The 14,581-nt window shown below is 39.0% G+C and overlaps 1 protein-coding gene across 1 annotated transcript; it reads left to right on the top strand.

Moving 5' to 3' along the window:
• The first annotated feature begins 464 nt into the window (after positions 1-464).
• On the top strand, positions 465-10,618 carry LOC113524631 (NLR family CARD domain-containing protein 3-like). Its single transcript, XM_053235658.1, has 10 exons — positions 465-531; positions 643-700; positions 2,431-2,550; positions 4,114-4,168; positions 4,912-5,116; positions 5,265-7,032; positions 8,904-9,080; positions 9,510-9,683; positions 9,870-10,046; positions 10,350-10,618. The coding sequence occupies exons 2-10, from the start codon at positions 648-650 to the stop codon at positions 10,393-10,395; spliced, it is 2,775 nt and encodes a 924-aa protein (XP_053091633.1). The 5' UTR covers positions 465-531; positions 643-647; the 3' UTR covers positions 10,396-10,618.
• The last annotated feature ends 3,963 nt before the right edge of the window (positions 10,619-14,581 follow it).

The following is a 14,581-nucleotide window of genomic DNA, read 5'->3' as shown; positions in this document are numbered from 1 at the left end:
TTTTTGATTGAGTGTCTTCATAGCTTTAACCAGTTTCCTTCCTTTTTTTGAACCAGTTTGTTAACACTGACATTAACACCTTAGTACCTTAGTGCAATACCTTAGTTTTATTTTAATTTTAATTTCTATTGTTATATTTAAAATGTATAAATCTTACCGGATCACACTGTTCAAATGTGCAATATGTTAAGTGCAATATCTCAGCTGCTTTACTATCTTAACTGAACTGACCTGATCATTTATGTTAATATTTATATCCTTTTATATTTATTGTCCCTTACTCCTTTTATTTTATTCTTATGCACCATTAGGAGGGACACTCAATTTCGCTGTACCCTGTGCAATGACAATAAAGAGTCTATCTGTCTAACAAGAGTGTACTTCTTTTGTGCGACTTTTCTGCTTGATTTCACCTCCCACTTTGTAACTCCTCATAAATATGTGTTGAATAACCAGTCAAGCCAGTTGAAGTAAAAGCAAAACTCACTTTAGAGCTGAGAGGACTGTAAACATTTTCAGGTGAAAAACACAGTGAGTATCTAAATCTAAAGCTATAATATGTGAATGTTATGAATTTACACTAGATGAAGAACAGTTCATTTATGTTGGAGTGAAATAAGTGTGTGTGTGTGTGATTTGTAGGAGACATGGCCTCAAAAATGAGTGTCTCTGGGGAACAGGACACAAAGAAAGATGAGAGGTGAGTGAAGAGTGTAACTCCGTGAAATAAATAAACACTAAATAAATCCCAAAGGTATTTTTTTTCTCAGGAGTCATAATACTTAAAATCTAATAGTGATTCCAGCTCATGTTTAATTTAGATAGAATGTTTTTAAATTAATGTCTCATGAAAGTTACCAGTCATCATCACAGTGAGAAAGTTTTAGCACTACACGACATCAGGAACAAATTACTTAACGTTAAAGGAATATTTTCTGTCTGTTGTTCACAGGTCAGTTTACAGAGTTAATCACTGTTAAATCAAGTTAAACTTCCTTTAATTAAAGTGGGATTGAAAATGCTTGATACTAGTCAAGTATACTTGCATATTTTAGTATTTAAAAGTACATTAGAATATACATTAGAATGCTGATACTAACATGGTTAAACTTTTAAGACTCTTAAATAAACATAATTAAATTGGCAGCTCTAAGTACTTTGACTCTTATTCATAAACGTTGCACTGACATGGTTGTAGATTTGAGAATAAGGAATGGCATATTAACAAATCTGTGTCTAATTCATGAAACTGGCATTTGTCATAAAAGTGAGTAATAATTTGAGCTCAAATGATTCAGATTTGGCTGCATGGAAACAAGCTCAGATTTATACACGCTGTGACCGGATATGAGTTTGATCATACAGATATGCGACAGACGAAATTAACAAATAAGAAAAATGTCAGTAAATTTTGTGTGTTCTTGTCTTATGTGCACATTTGACAAGTTGAAAACCAGCAGGAGACATATGTGAGACTAATGTGTTTTTTTTACACACGAGAAAAACACGAGAGACTTAAGCAAACATCTATAGTACTGTGCAAAAGTCAGAGCAAAGATGCCTTCAAAAATAATGAAATTAAATGTTTCTACATTTAAAAAAAATACTAAAGAGCAGTAAACAGTAATAAATGAAACAACATCAATATTTGGCATGACGATCCTTCGCTTTAAGAAAAAATAGTAGTCTCAGGTGCAGTGTGTGCAGTTTTATAAGGAAATGAGCTGGAAGTGTTACTGAGCATCTTGCAGAAGCAGCCACAGTTCTTCTGGAGACTTTGACTGTCGACTCGCTTCTTATTTCTGCAGCGAAACCCAGCAGCCTTCATTATGTTTTTATCTGAAAAGTGTCTCTTATGGAATCTGCTGCTTTCTTTACTGACATACAAACATTTTTCTGTAACATTTCATTTTGTGCTGGAAAACTAATGTTTGGAATCTAAAATGTTTTTCTACTGAATCAATAATGTAGAAGTCAGAAAATAAACAACTATAACAAAAGTTTGTACAAAAAAAAAATGCCAAGACTTTTGCACAGTACTGTATATCCCCTTTTTAAAATTTGATCTCATTAATGTCTAGAAGACGCTACAGTGATTATAATGTCTTCCTTGATATGTTTGTCTTTTCCTTTGGTATCAGACTGAAGAACACTGATTTTATTTAAAGTGAAATGAAGTATCTCAGCTTCAGATCTCCTGAGTATAAACACTCCCTCATTCATGTCACATTACTGGAATTATGTAAATACGTAGTCCTTCTTTGTTTTTAGTCTTTGCTCCTGTTTATCTTTTCAGAGATCATTCTGTTCTGTTCTGGAATTAACAGTGACGCATTCACATTGTTTTGCTGTTATCACGTCATTATTACAATGAGAAAATGATGCAGAAGGTGCATAACAGATATATATTTAATGTTGGGTGTCTTTTAGTCTGATTCATCAGGGTAAAACATCAGATTCACCTGAGCCCAGCTGTGTGTCCATGAAGAGTGAAAAGTCAATAGAAGCTCTAATAGTGTTCAGAGATGGAGACTCCAGTACTGAGCGAAGGTAAGGATGATTTGTGGAATAAAACATTGAACAAGTAAGAGTGAAAAACATAAACCAAAATGTTGTGTATCATGGAAAGGCACCATATATTAAAGACACTAGTATTCCATATAGACCCCATAATGCAAATTTCATGTTCACATTGTCATACGTATTCAGAATACATGTATATGTATATGAAACACTTCAAATATTCTGCTCGGTAACATGCTCCTACAGCTAGCGTACAGTCATACAACAAATGTATGAAAAAAAACATACGTCACAGCATCAGGAGGTGACAGTTGCAAATATGTGGGAAAAATATCTTGCACAGGTTTTAGATTGTATGAATAGCATTAGTGCAAATTGCCTAATATGATATAAAACCCATAATGTAGTTGAAGTAGTTGTACAGAGGTATGAGGATGACAGTATAGATCACTGAAGTGTGCAAAAAATACAAATAGTAAGTAAAATAATGGAAAATATACAAGTATAGGAGGAGAATGCTGAACATAGAGTGTATTGCTGTTGTATAGACAGGTTCAGTGCAATGAGGTATGAAAATCCAGCATCGGTTCACACCTGCTGGAATCCTTATGGCCTGAGGGAAGACGCCATCCTTGAGACATGATGTGTGGGCTCAGATGCTTTTGAAGCATTTGCAACAGGGAAGAGCAGAGCACGAGCTGAGCGAGAATAGTCCATAATTGTAGACTGGGATCTCGTCCTTCATCTGGCTAAGTAGAACTGCTGGAGTTGAGGGAGACCTGTGCTAATGATTTTTGATGCAGTTCTCACAATCCTAAAAGAAGTATTAGCTCTAATATCACCTCAGAAGGAAAAGATGTGCTGTGCCTTTCTCAGGATGCTGGTGGTTTTAGGGAACAGGAGAGGAAGTCTGACAGCTCAACACCCAGGAATCTAAAACTGCTGACAGTTTCCACAGCTGAACAGTTGATGTTGATACGAGAATACCACAATTAGCTCTTTAGATTTACAGATATTCAGAGCCAGGTTGTTGTAGTGGCACCAGGTGGCCATTATTGGTTATGAGTTTGTTAATGATGCTGAACTGTATTCAATAGACAGTATCCTGGCATAGTGTTTTCTTGTCCAGATGTGTCAGGGTTGAGTGCAGAGTGATTGAAATGGTGATCTACAGAGCAGTTGTGGTGATATTGCTGTGTATGAATAAAATAACTTTTCCAGGCTCTTCATCATGGAAGATGTGAGAGTGAAGGGCCTACAATCATTCAGGGAGGAGACTGGGGTATGTTTTTAATCCAGAGCACATGTGGTTTTCTTGAAGCATACAGGAGCCATGCATGTAGAGAGCGAGAGGTTAAAAATGTCCAAGAAATGTCTTTAAAACATGGGTTGGGGAGATGCAGCTCAATCTGATTAAACTAATTAAATGTATTACTTGAAGATTACTTTATAAAAAATCATGATTCATCAAACAGTCAATAAGGTATTCATGTTTTAATTATAAATAGGACAGTACTAAACATTGGTTCATACATTTATTGGTCTGTTTTGTAGATTAAATATGTAATGTAGACCTATCTGTGTTCACAGACCCCAGAAAAGTGCAGTAAAAATAAGCAGCATTAACCTGGAGTCTATATTTAAGGTGCGTATGTGTATTTTGTGTGTGTAAATTGTGTCTGATGGAAAGTATCTTTATTCGATGACCACAGCAGCCCTAAGTATGAGAATGTGTTAGTGAGAAAGCTTATTAACTGAGTGTGTGAGCTGCTGTGAATTGAGCACACACAAAGCTATTCATGAACGCAAAGCAGTGTGTCAAGACAATTTTACTTTGAATGAGATCAAGGTCGGCTTCCAGAAGAAATGGGATTGTTGGAGAGTAAGGAATTAATCATAGCTGTGGGAAGAAGGGCTTATTTCCTCCCGCAAAGCCTCACGATTCCACCTGTATCACAAGCAGAGTGTAGCTTTCTACGAGTGAGTGAAAGTGAAGCACATGTGTCACAGAAGCTTCATGCTCAATTCACTGACCATGAATAGCATCGTGGGCATACAACTCACAGCACCTTGTGTTCCCTGTAAATAAGCATGCTTGCTAATACTTTCCCACATGTCTGGCCAGCTGCCCTTGTTTTCTCTATAAAAGATACTGTGTCAACGTGACATGCATAACCAGCATGTTGTAAAGCTGAAGGTCTTATTTTTCTTTTCTTAAGACTTCAGTAATGTACAATTTTACCAGCATGCAGCAGCATTATGATTATTTAGATAGAATAGAAACGTGTCTTTAGGAATCACGGTGACACTGTTTCCCCTCATATAAGTGGTTCTTTCTGAGAAAACAACAAAATAACATTTCTTGCTGTATTGTTTATTTCTCATCAGGATCTGGAGCACAAAGTCATCACTCTGTTAAAGAATGAGCTGAAGAGATTTAAGAAGCTCCTGAGTCCAGATTACCCAGCATGCTCTGAGAGGGAGGTGGAGGATGAGGAGGATCAGAGCAGTGTCAGAGAGGGAGCGCTGAAGATCACACTGCACGTCCTGAAGAACATGAACCACACAGATCTCGCTAACACACTGCAGAACAGTAAGAGCTCATGGAGTTATAACATCACTGTAACTTTAGAGGAAGGAAACATCTTAGTAATAAAGTTCCTGTACAATCTGTTAGCTCAGTACTGACATTAAATATACACATTGTGATATACACAGAATTTTATTGTTCTTTTTAATAGAACTTGCCTCTGCTAATCAAAAGCTCAAATCCAGTCTAAACGAGAAATGTAAAAGAATTAATGAAGGAATCTCACAGCATGGAAGCTCAGCACTTCTGAAAGAGATCTACACAGAGCTCTACATCACAGAGGGTTGGAGTGGAGATGTCAATAATGAACATGAGGTGAGACAGATTGAGACAGCGTCCAGGAGACCAGCAACACAGGAGACACCCATCAAATGTAATGAGCTCTTTAAAGACAAGTCCATCAGAAGTGTGCTGACTAAAGGAGTTGCTGGAATTGGAAAAACAGTCTCTGTGCAGAAGTTCATTCTGGACTGGGCTGAAGGAAATGCAAATCAGGACGTCACCTTCATGTTTCCACTCCCCTTTAGGGAGCTGAATTTGATGAAGCAGAAAAATCTCAGTCTGATGAAACTTCTTCATCACTTTTTCCCAGAAATAAAAGAATTACAATTAATAGACTGTAATTTTCACAAAGTGGTGTTTATCTTTGATGGTCTGGATGAGTGTCGACTTCCTCTAAATTTCCAGAACAATGAGAGATTGTGTGATGTGACAGAGTCAGCCTCAGTGGATGTGCTGCTGACAAACCTCATCAAGGGGAATCTGCTTCCCTCTGCTCTCCTCTGGATAACATCTCGACCAGGAGCAGCCAATCAGATCCCTCCTGAGTGTGTAAACCAGGTAACAGAGGTACGAGGCTTCAGTGATCCTCAGAAAGAGGAGTACTTCAGGAAGAGGATCCGTGATCAGAGCCTGGCCAATAAAATCATCACACACATGAAGTCTTCAAGAAGCCTCTACATCATGTGCCACATCCCAGTCTTCTGCTGGATTTCAGCCACTGTTCTAGAGAGAATGTTGGGTGAAGCAGAGAGTGGAGAGATCCCCAAGACTCTGACTCAAATGTTCACACACTTCCTGATCTTTCAGATCATACACAAGGACCAAAAGTTCCATCAGAAATGTGACCCTGATCCTCAGAAGACCAGAGAGAGTATCCTGGCACTGGGAAAACTGGCTTTCCAACAGCTGGAGAAAGGAAACCTGATCTTCTATGAGGAAGACCTGAGAGAGTGTGGCATTGATGTCAGAGAAGTGTCCGTGTACTCAGGAGTGTGTACCCAAATCTTCAGAGAGGAGTTTGGGCTTCACCTTGGGAAGATGTTCAGCTTTGTACATCTGAGTGTTCAGGAGTTTCTGGCTGCTTTATACGCATTTCTCGCCTTCATCAGCAGAAATGTAACAGAACAACAAACCACTGATCTGTCTGATCTTTTCACCAAATCAAACATGTCTGTTTTCCTCAGCGGTGCAGTGGACAAGGCCTTACAGAGTGAGAATGGACACCTGGACCTTTTCCTCCGCTTCCTTCTGGGTCTCTCACTGGAGTCCAATCAGACTCTCTTACGAGACCTAATGCCCCAGACAGGAAGCAGCTCTCACAGCAAACAGGAAACAGTCGAGTACATCAAGGAGAAGATCAGGGAGAATCCATCTCCAGAGAAATGTATCAATCTGTTCCACTGTCTGAATGAACTGAATGATCATTCTCTAGTGCAGGAAGTACAGCATTACCTGAACAGTGAAAATTACTGGTGTCTCAGTGGAGTCAGACTCTCTCCTGCTCAGTGGTCAGCTCTAGTGTTTGTGTTGCTGAACTCAGACGAGAATCTGGATGAGTTTGTTTTGAAGAAATATCAGTTAAAAGATGACTGTCTTCTGAAGTTGATGCCAGTCGTGAAAATATCAAGAAAAGCAGTGTGAGTAATTTTTATTTCATAAATGTATTTTATTATTTTGTTGTGAAATCAGCTCACTGTAATTCTGTATGTAAAGAGAATCAGGGAGCTTTTTGAAGAAATCTTTATATAAGTAGTGATTTTTCCCCTTATTTTTAAAATAATTGTATTTAATTTGTACAATTAAATACCTGATCTTGTTATTTTATTAGGGAAATTAAGTTTGTACTATCTTTACTAACATTATAACTGTGAAATGCTAGTGTAGTGGTAGACTGGTTGTGGTCTTAAGACCACAAGTTAATGGTCTCAGTCTTGTCATAAACTCAGGTGAAATTTTATAAGGTCTCAACATATTTTTCAACACCACTTGAGGCCATAACATGAACAAGTACATTGCATGAACAAGTACTTTGTAATGTTCCAGACAGGAAGCAGCTCTCACAGTACTGTGCAAAAGTCTTGGCAAGTTGCTCAGTAACACTTACAGCTCATTTCCTTATAAAACTGCACACACTGCACCTCAGATACTGTTTTATTTTAAAATGAAGGATCATCACATTAAATATTGACTTTGTTTCATTTATTACTGTTTACTGCTCTTTATAGTATTTTTTTAATGACATTTAATTTCATTATTTTTGAAGGCATCTTTGCTCTACAGCATTTCTGTACATGTGCCTAAGACTATTGCACAGTACTGTATATATAAAATTATTTATATTATTCCCATGGCATTATTCAAGTTTAGTCAAAATTAGTGAATATTTAAGGTCTCATTTAACTGTGCAGACACATGGTTTTGTGCGTAAACCACGTATACGCAGGTTTCTATGCATTGAATGGGATTTATTATGTTTTGCTTATGCGTGAGGATGGAAATATATTTCCACATACTCCTGACCACCTAGTGGTAGAAAAGTGTAATAGCATGTGAGCTGACTATTAGGAGCTTCCGTCACACTTATTGTCAATCATATCAGTATAACTGAGGGAGTAATTACTGATTTTGGTGCTCGCAGGGTGCAGACAGATAACACAGATGGAATGTAAAATAAAATCATATAAAAGGAACATTTAAAGATCGATTAGGATTATGGCTCACACAGCTTTATGGATGGAGGAACATGTTTTAGCACCGCTGGAAACTCTATGCTGAGAGTGCGGTTCAGATACCTCCATGAGATCGTGTTTGTGGAATCAACCCTGGAGAGTTGGATGGTGCAGCACCACTCCTTTCTCAGCTAGTCCTTCCTGCAGGTCCTTAGTGTCATTCGGGGCTTTTCTGCCCAGCATACAGGGAGCTCACAGATCTTCTTAACTGTCATTTCTTAATGACATTTTGGGCAGTCACAACTGTGAACTGAAAGCACTTTGATGTCTTTTTATAAACTTCTTCTGCTTTGTGGGCATCAATTACATTTATCTTCAGATCCTCAGTGGATCAGTGGATCAGGGAGCCCATGGTTGTTCAGTGTTAGTAGAATGTTTGAACAGTCAGAGAGGTTCTTACATTCTGAAACTGTTATTTCCAGTGACAATTCTTGACCTGCCTAATGAGTCAGTTACAGCCCTTTGAGATAATTAAGTTCTGAAACTGTACAACTGGAAGGATATCTAAATTTTTGCTCATGTCATTGTTGGCATTACTAATTCTGTCAAATATAAAGAAACTGTGGATTAATATTTATAGAAAAATGTCATTTTTTAAGATAGCTTGCTGCAGTGGTTATGAATACATCTTTTCACTTCAAAAATCAACAAAATATGTGAATTGGTCAACCTTTGCATACAATTATAGATAAAAATATTTTAGATACTAAGTTAAAGAAAAAAATATATTTTTGTGTTTGAGATGTCAGTGTTCTGATGTATCATCATTTCTATCCCAGACTGCGTTGGTGTAATCTGACAGAGAAAAGCTGTAGAGTTCTGTCTTCAGTTCTCAGCTCAAACTCCTCCAGTCTGAGAGAACTGGACCTGAGCTGCAATTATAAACTGAAGGATTCAGGAGTCAAGCTGCTCTCTGCTGGATTGCAGGATCCACACTGTAAACTGGAGATACTGAAGTAAGATCACTTTGAAACTGCATATAAATTTTTAAGATAAGAAAAAATAGGATAGCATTAGTTAAGATAAGAGTTTTTATTAAAGTTCTTGTTTCTTCTAAATAAGTTCTGAGTTTCTATGTATGTCTCCCCATTTGGGTTTTCTCCAGGTTCTCTGGTTGGATTTGCTAAGATAAATTGCCCCAGGTGTGAATGGGTGTGTTTAATAATCAGTTTGTTTGTCGTGCATGCTTATGAATACTTACTTTTTGTTCATACAAACACATTATGTGTGTAAAGCTGAAGTTGATACGTGCACCAGAATTATATTAAATAACAAAAACCAAAGTGCTAAATACTTATTTCACCACACTGTAAATACACAGGTAAATGCTGTACACACGCATATTGAGGCATCATTGTTCTGATATGTCATCTTTTCTCTCCCAGTCTGCGAGAGTGTTTGCTCACAGAGGAAAGCTGTAGAGCTCTGTCCTCAGTTCTCAGCTCAAACTCCTCCAGTCTGAGAGATCTGGACCTGAGCTACAATAACCTGCAGGATTCAGGAGTGAGGCTGCTCTCTGCTGGACTGCAGAGTCCACACTGTAAACTGGAGATACTGAGGTCAGATCATCACTGTAGATACAGCATTTCTGTCATATGACTGTTTTATATGACTGTTGTCTGGCTATGAGCATGATTTTAATCAAGCAGTACTAATAATGCAAATAATAAATACATGACAAATAATAATAAACACACCATGGGCTGTGGAGAGCATAACTGGTTTGTGTGTGTGTGTGTTTGCAGGTTGGTAGGCTGCAGTATTACAGGTGAAGGTTTTGCTGCTCTGGTTTCAGCTCTGAGGTCAAACCCCTCATCACACCTGAGAGAACTGCATGTGTACTGGAATAAACCAGGAGAATCAGGAGTGAAGCTCCTCTATGATCTAATAAAGCACCCATACTGTAACCTGGAGAAAATACAGTGAGTTACTGATTTACTGACTTCTAACACACACACACACACACAGATGTGACAGTGTTCATTGTGAATATAGATTTGCATGTAGAATAAACTCTCTGTTGTACCGAGTATTTCATTTAATCCTCTTTTAGTTGATAGTTTACTGTGTGTATTTGTACTATAAGTACTGAACACAGGAAATGCGGAACATTTAAAACAGCTTAAAGATTCTACACTCACATTGTATGATGTGTTTGTTACCAGTGGTTCACTATAAATGTCTGATTGTGTGACTGATTCTTGCCATTTCCCCCTTCTTCACAGGTTGGAGCAGTTTTTCAGTCTCACATGTGAAAAATTATGCGGATAAACGTAATGCAGTACAAAGTGTTTTAAAGAACAGCTGGGAAACCTGAAACTCTGATGTCTTACTTTTCTCCTTTATTGACAATGAAAATTTAGCTTTAATAATGATTTGATCTGGTTAATCAGATGGTGTATGTAAGAATGTACCTGTCAGAACTTTATTTTTTCTCCAGAGTTTCATGTTTACAAACAATCAGAGAAGTAATAAAGTAAACCTACATATGCGTTATCTACTATCATGTAGCTAAAATACATAAACTGAACAGTAATTAATCTTTTCTTATTAAAACTGTTTAACAGCAAAACAGAACCTTATTGTACATATAATGTGCCATTTAATTTAGATTTGTCCCTATAAAAAGTTTTACAATAGTTATAACTGAAGCAGGGTACAGATATATTAAGTTAATTTCCTGTTCATGCTGATACAGATGTATAATTTGGGTAATTTTGTACATAATTATGCTTCAATGATTCACACATTAATAAACGTACAGCATTTAATAATGTATGTTCAATAATTAAGTTAATTAAAGTGTGTGTGTGTGTGTGTGGTGTACAGTTGCACTCAGAATTATTCAACTTCTCTTGAGACTGTAAGGATTTAGAAATTCAAGCTTTTCTGAAGACCTAGAATATTTTAAAATTACTTGTGATGAGTGACATATTCAAATAGAAAGCTAAAATGTATGATGTTATAATTCTTAGTAAAAGGACATTTTAATACAACTATTTCATAATTATTTAACCCCTATTCAATATTGCTGCTATAGTCGACGTCCCCAACCTGTCATGTGACCTGAAAAGGCCCTTGCCCCTTGGTGAGTAATTTCAAGCTTGCCATAGCTAATAAAACGAGCACTTTATCTCCTGGTGCAAAGTCCCGTAGCTGAGTACCCCTGTTATACAGCCGGGATGGACATTCTTGTGCCTGGAGCAAATTCTCCTGGGTTACATGGCTTAAAGTGTGGAGTTTTGCTATCAGGTCAAGAACGTAACGAATTTCATCTTTACTGTTGGAAGGTCCCTCCTCCCAGTTTTTCCAAATGACGTCAAGCATGCCGCGAGGCTTCCGCCCATACAACGGGGAAAACCCTGTGGAGGCTTGCAGGACTGCACATAACAGGGGCTCTAGCCACTCATCCCACTTTCGTGCATCATCGTGAACGAACTTATGAATCATGTTTTTCAATGTTTGATTGAATTGTTCCATGCTGGTGTGAATAGATTTAATCCCCAACAACTTGTAAAGCTTGCGTAGTGTTCGTGACATAAATGATCAGTCAGGATCTCTTTCAGGATCCCAACTTGGGAGATAACACGGAATAGTGCCTCTGCAACATTACGTGCGGAGATGTTGCACAGAGGCACTGCTTCTGGGTATCGCGTTGCATAGTCCACTAGAACCAATACAAAGCGATGCCTTCATGCAGTTCGCTCTAATGGTCCAACAAGGTCCATGCCAATTCTTTCGAAGGGGACCTCAATTAAGGGGAATGGGCATAAGGTTGCCTTTGGGGTGGCCGGTGGATTCACCAGCTGACATTCACGACATGCCGTGCACCACCTGCGAACATCACCACAAATGCTTGCCAGTAGAAGTGGGCCATGAGATGGTCCAGAGTTTTTGTCCTGTCCTAAGTGCCAGATTATGGTGAGCCGTCGGGAATAATAATTCCTGACAGCTCTTCAGAACCAACAACTGGGTCATATCCTCTTGTGTTTGAGTGTCCTACATCACTCGAGATAACCTACACTATATGGTCAAAAGTTTGTGGACACCTGACTATCACACCTATATGTGGACCTTCCCCAAACTGTTGCCACAAAGTTTGAAGCACACAATTGTATGGGATGTCTTTGTATGCTGTAACATTACAGTTTCCTGTTACTGGAACCAAGGGGTCTAGTCCAAATCCATTTCAGCATGACAGTCCCCCTGTGCACAAAGTGAGGTCCATGAAGACATTTCCAAGGTTGGAGTGGAAGAAATCGAGTGTCCTGCACAGAACCCTGACCTCAACCCCACTTAACACCTTTGGGATGAGCAGGAATGTAGACTGCACACCAGGCGTCCTTGCTCGACATCAGTGGCTGAACCTCACTAATGCTCTTGTAGCTGAATGGACACAAAACCCCACAGCCCAGGTCAGGTGTCCCAATATATTTGTCCATATAGTGTATCTTTAATAATCAGAAAATAATCTGCTCCAAGGGGAAATCCTCGAGGGAAATCTCCGCCAAGAGAGGAGGGGCCAAGCTCCCCCTGCTCTCGATGTCCCCCTGACGTGAAGCTGATGTCGACGGCCCCGGCACTGCTTCCCCAGCCAACACTGAGTACATCCCACACCGTTTTCCACTACTACGGGACCCATCCACAAATGGTTTTCTTGCTAACATTCGGAACCCCGGCCAATTTGTCCCCAGAATTAGTGGATGGGTAAGGCGAGCACTACCCGCTGCCTCTACTCTATATTTTTGCTCCAGGAAGTGAATAAAGACTGGCACTAGTGGATATTCGGGAATATCCCCATGCACACACCTCACCTTCACCAAACGTGCCTTCCCCAATACCTCACCTTGAACCAAGCATTGGTGGGTTGAGGTCTGTTTACAGCCCGAATCCACCAATGCATGGTATGTACCCCTTGAACACTCACCGGTATGCGGTACATCCCGGCTTGATCAGGGGCAGCCTGCGGCGTGTCGGGGATCCAGACCAATGCACCCATCTCCATGACATGGCAGTGGTCCTGAGAATACCCAGGCTTCCCGCAGCACCAGCAGACCGGCCCAGGCCTTACTCCCAGGCCTGCGGCCCCAGTTTCACCCACCTGGGGGAGAGAGGAGACAAACACAGGGGGAGAGGAGGGGGAGAGAAAGTACGGGCTTGGGGAATGGGTTTCAGGGGAATTCGCCCCTGTTTCCATGGAGCTGGTGTAGCAGGAAATTTCACTACAACGTAGGGGAAGATTATGTTCCACAATGTATCTTGGACGACAAAATCTGGGAAATGACAAGATCTAGGTCTTCAACCCCTAGTACATTTAATTCCTGTACTTATTTAAGTATGTTTTTATCTGCCTTGCTAAGTACGCCTTTGTCTTTTGTAGCGGCGACTGATGAGGATTGAGGCTCTGGAATTTAATAACGTACACGGTAGCTCCCAGAGTAAGAAGTAATATTAACCCTTCTTCCCCTCTATCAGCCCACAAGACAGGAGGAATGCCCCTACTCCAAGATAACAGAAGTTTGGGTTTATTTTTACAGTGTTTGGTAAACACAAAGAAAACACAAGAATAACAGAGAATAAAGAAACACAAATAAACTCTTCACTTGTGGATAGTCCAATGGAAATGTACAAAATTTTTACTTAACTCAAACTTGCGTTTAGAGTCTCTTTGTTTACTGCTGTAATCCCCACAACAATGAGAATCAAGGAAACAGTACCCTCAAAAAGTTCAGATGATATTCAGTTAAACCAATAGTTCATAGTAAATTTTTACACCTCACTTCACAGAATTTTTATATGACAATCAACATACCTGAGTAAGAGTCATAACCCAATATTAGTCTTTTACCTCACCGCAGAACTGGGCTGGTGTTGGAACGTCCGTATATGGCAGGGTAATCAGTTCACCCAATGGAAACCTGTTAATATCAAGTCTTTTCCTTTTAGAAAAAAACAAGAAAGAACAGTTCAGAGAAAATCAGCAAAAATCACTGTCCACACGAATGCTTCCGGTAGACAGGAAAATCTTTCAACACACAAAAAAACAGAGGTGGTTTTGTTCAAAAGCAAGCTCTGTTCCCATTTCAGAAAGTCTATTCAAGTGTCCATCCAAAAAAAATAATAATAATAATTTCAAAAGTCTTGAGACGAAAACACTAGAACATCAAAATTCAACTATGAAATAGAGAAAAGGAAAAAATAATACTAAGTTCCAGAGCAACGGTTTAAAACTCAAAACAGGAAAATCAGTACTGTCAAAAGAGCATCAAAGAGTCTGCAATGCCGTTCGCGTCCACACAGCGGCAGTAACGTGTCAAAAATGGCATGTGAAGAATTTTCTCGCAACAATAGCAGCAGAAGTCACTCATTCAGAAATCAGCTTCATTTGAAGAACAACAAAAATACTGTCTGTGTATTTCTTCCGGATGTCAACTGTAGTTGAACAAAAATGAATAAA

Source organism: Pangasianodon hypophthalmus, chromosome 1 (genome assembly GCF_027358585.1).
Source record: "Pangasianodon hypophthalmus isolate fPanHyp1 chromosome 1, fPanHyp1.pri, whole genome shotgun sequence".
In the NCBI taxonomy this organism is placed as follows: domain Eukaryota; kingdom Metazoa; phylum Chordata; class Actinopteri; order Siluriformes; family Pangasiidae; genus Pangasianodon; species Pangasianodon hypophthalmus.
Note: the sequence above shows the minus strand (reverse complement) of the source record. Positions and strands in the feature narration are given on the sequence as shown.